The sequence below is a fragment of the Choloepus didactylus genome, chromosome 27 (assembly GCF_015220235.1).
Source record: "Choloepus didactylus isolate mChoDid1 chromosome 27, mChoDid1.pri, whole genome shotgun sequence".
NCBI lineage: Eukaryota > Metazoa > Chordata > Mammalia > Pilosa > Megalonychidae > Choloepus > Choloepus didactylus.
In genome coordinates, this window is record NC_051333.1 from 3,990,595 (window position 1) to 3,999,080 (window position 8,486).

Sequence of the window (8,486 nt, forward strand, 5' to 3'; positions counted from 1 at the left end):
GCTGTGGATCCACTGTCCCAAATGTAGCATCTGCTCAGGGTGGTGAGGGGCATGGATGGTTCCAACATGAGCCTCACACTCATTAGTGATGGAGGCACCAAATGTGACAGTGTAGGAGAGTCTGTCACACACACTTAGCGGTGGGGGCTCAGGGTGGTGATGGGCCTGGGTCAGTTAACAGATACAGCCCACTGCTCTTCCACACACACCGAACTCCAGAGCTGGGACCACCATGCCCTCCCCAGGAGAACTTGGGAATTGTCTTCTGTGTCCACACAGAGCTGGAAATGTCTGCCCTGGTGACCACGCCCTTTCCCAGGCACCAGTGGACACTCAGTGGTGGCTTCTGTATTTGCTGTGCTTAACCTGCCATTTCAAGGACTGGACTTACTCTTTCTCTGCATATGGCTGTGGCTACATAGTTCTTGAAAATGTTAGTAACATTTTGGAATTCTGAGAGAACAGTAACTCTTGACTGGTGACAACAACCTTCTACCTTAACTGTAGAGTTTGACACCTGATCTTTACGTCCCCACACCCGTGTGTCTTAATCTGGTTGGAAATTGCCCATGTCTGTGCTCCTTCCGTATTACAGGCACCACTGCCTGCCACAACCCACCTGAGGACAGGGGCTCACCATCAGCATGCTCCAAATGGAGATAGTTAGGATAGAGAAAGGAGGTGACGGCTCAAGGTCACACAAGCAGAGGAGGATATGTCAGGAATTCAATTAAAAAAAGCTTTCTCAGAATCAGAGCTATAACCACATTCATGTTGCAAAACACTTGAAAACAGTCACAGGATGAGGAGGAGAGCTCTGCCCAAGATAAAAAGGATCACTGAGGAGGCAGAAATGACTCAGGGGCTGGTTTCCAAGGAAATAGGGTAAGAGGCTATTGCTGAAAAATAAAGGAAGTCCATGATGGGGAGGGGTTAGAAGAAAACCAACAATTTATGGTGAAAGGAAGACCCATGTTTCTTCTATTTTACCATATTTCTACTTTATTCTCATTGCCACAAGGCAACTCCACTTTAACTGCACAGTTAGCTGTGAAATGTGTGTGACTCTGCTGTTCCATGCATCTCACTTAGGCATCTGCAGGGGCTGGTGTGACCACAGCCAATGGTAAGAATTCAAGAGCGACTTGCAGTGGACTGGCGGAAGGAGGGACGGAGACCCAACGGGGTGGCTCTGACAGGGAGGACAATGTCCTAATCACTCTCTCCCTGAAAGACAGGACCCAGGATTGGCATCAGGGTTTGTTTGGCTGTTACATCCTGATCCCTTGAAGAAGAGGACAGACCAGGCAGAAAGTGTCTTGGGTTGGGAGAGAACGCATTTCTGACTGACCGTCTCCACAGAGCCTGGAGCTCTCAGCCCTGCCCTGGGGAAATGAGAGCCAGGTTCCTGAGAAGGGGCTGTTCCCTTTCCTGTGAGGCTGATGTGACAACCCTGTGCCACGTAGGACGAGGATCCCACTGGCCACAACCTCAGTGTCTGTCTGTCCTGCCGGGCACCGAGGTCTCATCCAGCTGCACTGCCAGACCCAGTGGGAGGAGACGCCATGACCCCCACCCTCACGGCCCTGCTCTGCCTCGGTGAGATCTGAGAGGGGAGGGGGAGCTCCAGCCTGGGAGGGGTCCCACCCACAGCCAGGCCCTGGTCTACGAGGAGACCCCAGGACTTGGGGGTTCAATGGGAAGAGAGGATTTACTCAGATTCCAGGGTGCAAATATCTCACATGGACTCTTTTCCAGGGCTGAGTCTGGGCCAGAGGATCCGAGTGCAGGCAGGTGAGCTGAACCCTAGAATTTCCAGCCTCCTTGATCTGGGATAACAGTGACAAATCCAGCAGGAGAGATGGAGCTGAGAGTGGGGGAACCAAGGTTAGTGAATAATCCCCTTAAAAACAACTTTTGATTCCCTTCCAGGGACCCTCCCCAAACCCACCATCTGGGCTGAGCCAGGCTCTGTGATCAACTGGGGGAGGCCTGTGACCATCTGGTGTCAAGGGACCCTGGAGGCCAAAGAGTATCATCTGAAGAGAGCAGGAAGCCCAGCACCCTGGGACAGAAAGAACCCACAGGAGCCCAGGGACAAGGCCAAGTTCTCCATCCCACACATGACAGAGAACTATGCAGGGCGGTATCACTGCAGATATCTCAGCTCCACTGCCCGGTCAGCACCCAGTGACCCCCTGGAGCTGATGGTGGCATCAAGTGAGAGGATATGCAGGGGTCTCACATCAGGCTTCACCCTCCAGAAGAGGGTCTGCTCTCAGGGGGTGTCTCCCTCTCACAGCCCACCCTGGGGAAATGAGGAGGTGAGGGCCCCATTTAACACAGCTCTTCGTTCTTTTCTAGGATCCATTGGCAAACCCACCCTCTCAGCCTGGCCAAGCCCTGTGGTGACCGCAGGAAGAAATGTGACCCTCCAGTGTGGCTCATTGAGGGGATTTGGAAGGTTCGTTCTGTCTGAGGAAGGAGAACACGAGGGCTCCTGGACCCTGGACGCACAGCGACACTCCAATGGGGAGACCCAGGCCCTGTTCCCCATGAGCTCCAGCCACAGGGGGACGTTCAGGTGCTATGGATACAGCAAGAACAGACCCCACGTGTGGTCAGAACCTAGTGACCCCCTGGAGCTCCTGGTCCCAGGTGAGGAAGCTCCGTCCCTGCCCCATAAAGTCTTCAGGGCCCAGACAGGTTAAGGGGAGTCTTGTCCTCAGGGAGCCCCGGGTGGGAGGATGGGTGAGGGGAGCCCAGGGCTCCAGAGACACAGAGTGTGGGAGACACTAGACCTGGAGCCCTGGACGAGGCGGGAGGTGCTTGGAGGACCGTCCCCTGCAGTCCACGGTGTCTCCCCAGGTGTGTCCAGGAAGCCATCCCTCCTGGCCCAGCTGGGCCCCATCGTGGCCTTGGGACAGAGCCTGAACCTCCAGTGTCGCTCTGACGTCAGTTATGACAGATTCGCTCTGTCTAAGGAGGGGGCTCATGACCTCACTCAGTGCCTCGGCCGGCAGCCCCAGGGGGGGCTCTCTCAGGCCGACTTCCCCCTGGTCCGTGTGAGCAGCACCCACGGGGGCAGGTACAGATGCTACGGTGGACACAACCTCTCCTCCGAGTGGTCGGCCCCCAGCGAGCCCCTGGACGTCCTCATCACAGGTGAGGGGCCCAGCTGGGTCCATCCAGGGACCCTGACTCTGCAAGGCCCTGTGGGGGGACCCCAGGGTGAGACGGTCGGGGCTAGGGGTGAGGGGTCACAGGAGAGGGAGAGACACAGAGAGAGAGAGGATGGGTGAGGGAGACACTCAGAGATGCAGAGACAGAGAGAGTTGAAAAGACTGAGGGTTCCTGAGAGAAGAGGCCTGCTGAACTCTCAGTCCGGCACCAAGGTGGAGGCTGGCAGCCCCTCACCCTCCTCCTTCTCTCTAGGGGAGCTCCCTTCCACACCCTCCCTCTCTGCCCAGCCGGGCCCCAACATGTCCTCAGGAGAGAACGTGACCCTGCGCTGTCAATCACGGAACCAGATGGACAGTTTCCTTCTGTCCAAGGACGGGGGAGCCAACCCCCCCTTGCGTCTTAGATCCTGGCACCGAGCCCAGATGTTCCTGGCCAACTTCACTGTGAGCTCCGTGACCTCAGCCCCCGGGGACACCTACAGGTGCTACGGCTCACGCAGCTCCAACCCCTACCTGTTGTCTCAGCCCAGTGCCCCCCTGGAGCTCATGGTCTCAGGTGAGGGGCCCCTGCCCCGTCCCCTCTGTGAGTGATGGTCAGTTCAGGGCCCCATCCCCTGGGGAGCTCTGAGACATGTTGGGATGAGGCAAGCACAGAGGGAGGTTCTGCAGGAGAGCCCAGGCCATCTGAGGGTGGGCATAGGCAGGAGTCCCGACCCCTGGGGCATCCCATTTCTGAAGTATCACACAGGGCAGCAGGTAGAGAGAAGGATGGAAGAAGGCTTGTGGGAGAACAGCAGAAAGCACAACTGGACTGAGAGGAGAAGGCAGAGACCCCCACATGCACTCGCCTGCTCATGTCTCCATCTCAGCACCAGAACCTCTGGGGTCCCAGCCCCTCTCCACCAGGTCCTGACCCCACGTGTCACCCCCAGGCCTGAGCCAAGCTCTAAACTCATCTCAGCCCACTTTCCGATACTCAGGGGTGGTCTGTTCCCAGAGGAGGGTGGACATTAAGGGTGAGGGACACGTGGTTCCCAGGGTCTCCGAGATGGTCAGTTGTGGCCTCTGTGCTGGGCAGGGGCAGAGGGAGACGTCCGAGGCTCAGGCAGAAGGAGGGACCTGGGATGGCAGGTGGAGAGGGGCATGGTCTGTCCTCAGCCTCCCCATCCAGAGGGTCCAGCCCAGGAAGAGGTAACCAGGGGGGTGCTTGGTCCAGGGGTCCGCGTGGGGATGATCCCCTGGAGGCTGGAGCTGAGTCTGCATTGCCTCAGCTCCTCCTTGGGCATGTCGTGTTCTGACTTTTCTCTTCTCACACTATTGTTCATTTATTTAGAGATCCTTCATGCAAAGATTTCAATTTGACTCTAGCAGACACTGCATTCCCCTATGGAATGATTTCATCACATCTATGGCTTCCCTGTGCCTGGATGACACTATCTGGTTGTACCAATCCATCCCCATTTCTCTTCTTTCCTATTTTTTTCCCAAATTCTCCTGCAATTTTTTCACAAACACATTTACAAATTTAATTGAATTACTTGGACTTACAATTCTAAAATAAATAACTGTATTTGTATATTCATTGGGAAAAGGTTTAATTTATACCTCATTAAGAAGAATTACCTTCTTAATATTACCTTGTCTCATCAAAGGTGTTTTTCAAATTGGGATTATTATAAATTGGAGAAGCACTTTGAGGTTTTATTCCTTAATATCATGTACATTCACAGTTAAGTTTTAGAATTACATCAACCAATTTAATATTGTATAAATCAGATCATTGTTTCCTTTTCATTTTTTAAATAATAGCTAACTGTTAATGACAAAGCTATTCATGTGGGTATATTAATTTTATTTTCTATCATCCTACTTCATAAGGTCTTTGGTTCAACTGTTTATCAACTGAGCTCTTGTAATTTACTGATAAAATTAACAAAAATAAAATAGAAATTTCACTTCTTTCCAAATTATATACCATTTTCTCTCATTTCAAATATCTTATTATAATGATTATGGAGTAAAATACTCTTGAGCTTTGCTTTAAAAATCATCTTCATTATTAGCCCACATTATTTTAAGGCAACCAGATTGAAAGTTTGTATTTTGTGACTATAGAAATATTAACCTATGCATTTAAATCTTGTTTCTTATTACATTAGGGTTTTATTGGGAATGGATTATTTTCCTAAAAGTTTTACATTTCCTAGCCAATGAATTTTTCTTTGATTTTTGGTAACAGTGAAAAAATCACTGTTACCAAAATCACTGTCACCTTTTTAAATGGCCTCTTGATATCAAACCTTTAGGTATTAATGCAACCGAATAATATTTATTGTTCACTGATATTTTTGGAAATTCTATGAGCTGCTATCTTTAGAATTTTTGCATGGATCATTATAATTTTCAATTTTCTCTATTTTATTTTTTTCTATTTTTGCATGGTTTTCATATCAAAGCTAGATAAAATAGGTTTTGAGAATTTCCTCTTTTTTTTTTATGCTCAGGTAACTTGAAAATAGCACTGATTTCACTGTTTCTCTAACTTTGTAGACCAGAACTCTGGATTTCTCTGTATCATGTGCTTTCATTTAGAGGTGATTAAAATTATTTTTTAAATAAAATAAAATGATTATCCTTCGCTCCTTGACATCTTACAGTAGTTTCCAATAGTCTTGCATGAAAAAGAGAAAAAATTTTGATAGCATTTCTCCTCTGTTTGTCCTCTCTGGCCTGACTGCTACTCACCACTTCCCCTTCTCTTCTGAGCCTTCCCCTCACACACAGACTCTTCCTTATTGAACAGGCTTAGACCTTCCCTGGGCATCTGGTAAACCTGCAGCCTCTGATGCTGTGTGCCCGGGTCTTTACACGGCTCCTGCTCTGACTCAGCTTGAATGTCATCTCCACTCGGGTCCTTCACTGATGACACTAATCAGACAGAACCTGCCTCCACCTTACCTATTATACTTCAAGTAATTAATGAAACATACAGATAGATATAGATGATTTATAGATAGATAATAAATACATAGATGAGAGAAGAGAGGGGCAAATGGATAGACAGACATACATGTATATGTGTATATATCTACATATTTGGGAATATTCATACATCAAATTTATATTTTCCATTTGATTTTTGTTTGCATGTATATTATTGGCCTACCCAACTGAATTCACATACTAAGAAGATTTTCCTAACTATATGAATATTTAATTTATGGAAGAATAAATGGATGATAAAACAGATGAAGTTTAAAATACTGGTGGGTCGGCTGAAGTAGAGAGAAGGGGAAGAAGACCTAGACTTTCACTCCTTTGAGCTCCTGACACTTAGGACCACCTGTCAAGATCATCCGTGGATCCTGGGTCCTCCGCTCTTAAATAAGATAAACTTTCTTATTCGGGGCTTTCTGCTTACTTGTCCCTGTGTGCCAGACCAAATAGAGTACATATAAAAGTTCAATTATTTCTGATTTAGGAAGTAAATTTTGGTGCTCTCACTAAGCCTGGCTCTTGCACCATGATCCATTTTGACTCAAAAATCATATTTGAAGTAAAAGATCACAGGGAGTCTGGAAGAATTAAATGAGGAGACCATAGAGAACCCAGCTACACCAGGGGACAGGTTTATTAAGAAATGACATGAAAGTCACTTTGTGAGAAACAAGGGGACATAAGAATGCAGGACCTGGGGAAAATGTTCTCTTCAATGTTTCACTCACCCCTCTTTTGTTGTGTGATTCTCTGAAGCTCCTGATACCATCAACCTGCCACAACCCCAGCCAGACTCCAAGAGTGGTGAATAAGGGGAAGTTCTCCATTTGGGGGAATGCAGGATGAAAAGCATGTCAAAGGGAGGTGGATGTCCTGGAGGACATGAGAACTTCTGGTGTGATATCAGCCTCCCCTAATATTTGTAACCCCTTTGTCCATAATTCCTAGGATCTGCTCCCCAAGATCACACATTGGAGAATCTCATCCGAATGGGCATGGCTGGATTCATCCTGGTGGTACTTGGGGTGCTGCTATTTCAGGCTCGGCACAGCCAGAGAAGACCACAAGATACAGCCAGGACATAAACACAGAAGGAAACATATGAGCCATTCCAAGTTAGAGAAACTTGGAAACTATCTGAGATATACAGTGGCTCTAAAAGAAAACTGTGTGAACTGTCTGCTGAGAATCTCATAGGGGACCACGCATCCTTGGGGTGCAGGTGCAATGTCTGACATGTTTCCTGTAGAGGACTCTTCCACCATTAAACTGTGTGCTTTCCCTTTACCGTTGTTGACTTTGCTTGAATGAATCCCCTTCCATCTTCATCCCGAGGACATCAGGCTACATCCCACATGGCAGGTTGGGGTCCCCAACTCAATAAACCTTCATGCTGGCCCATGATCAGGTAATACATTTTTCTTTATTTCTAATTAGAACATTCCATGATTTGTACTATTGATTCATCATCTTGTCAGCTCAAATTACGAAGCCTGGTTGGAATAACTGAATAAAGAAAGGAGCTAAAATCAGATGCCAGCCTGGACAAGATAAATCCTAATTTGTGCCCTACACCTTCTTTGGACACCACAAGTCCTTCACTCTTTCAGATGTTACCTAGGGCAGGTTCCCCAGAAATATCATCACCTGGAATCAACTCACTTTGTGCTTGATAGGCTGCCCTGTCATATGAAGGTAAACTGGCTCTCTAAAAATACGTGTTTTAAAACAATATTTGCCAATTTCTGTGCTGTAAATATTCCCTTCATGGCCAACTTCAAGATGCCAGTGTACATTTCTGAATGCAGAGTTGGGAAGTGATATGCAAAATCTACCTCTGCAACCGAGTATGAGCTGACTGTAGCACATCTCTCTGGCATGGCTTCAATGTGCATATCTATTTATTTCTGCTTCATACATAGTGATCATTTCTACCTCAAAATTATGGCATAGCCTTTAAATTTTTATTTATTTTAAATTCTGGTAACATGAATATAAGAAAAATCATTTTAACCATTTTCAAGTGGACAATTCAGTGACCTTAAGTGCATTCACAAGGTTGTGCAACTCCCACCACTATCTATTTCCAGAATATTTTCTTCAACCCAAGGTGAAACTTATGCACATTAAGCAACATCAACTAGCCATAGATACGTGGGTTTCTCTCTGGACTCTCTATTCAACTTCACTGACAGTTTTCTATCATGCTAGTAGCACACTTTACTGTAACACTGGGGTAAGTTGTTTCCTTTTTCTTCTTTTTTTTTAGTTACAATAGTTGCATATTTACAGAAAATCATGCAGCTA

General features: G+C 47.4%; 1 protein-coding gene across 4 annotated transcripts; it reads left to right on the forward strand.

Annotated features, from left to right (window-relative positions):
• The first annotated feature begins 959 nt into the window (after window positions 1-959).
• On the forward strand, window positions 960-7,727 carry LOC119521062 (leukocyte immunoglobulin-like receptor subfamily A member 4). Of its 4 annotated transcripts, none has more exons than XM_037819073.1 (7): window positions 960-1,126; window positions 1,235-1,599; window positions 1,759-1,794; window positions 1,933-2,658; window positions 2,869-3,165; window positions 3,436-3,738; window positions 7,128-7,727. In XM_037819073.1, exons 2-7 carry the CDS (start codon window positions 1,566-1,568, stop codon window positions 7,262-7,264), a joined length of 1,533 nt encoding a protein of 510 aa, XP_037675001.1. In that variant the 5' UTR covers window positions 960-1,126; window positions 1,235-1,565; the 3' UTR covers window positions 7,265-7,727. The 4 variants fall into 4 exon arrangements, with proteins under 4 accessions (XP_037675001.1, XP_037675004.1, XP_037675003.1 ...); XM_037819076.1 differs by having other exon boundaries at window positions 6,936-7,239; XM_037819074.1 differs by having other exon boundaries at window positions 1,090-1,126; window positions 1,239-1,599.
• The last annotated feature ends 759 nt before the right edge of the window (window positions 7,728-8,486 follow it).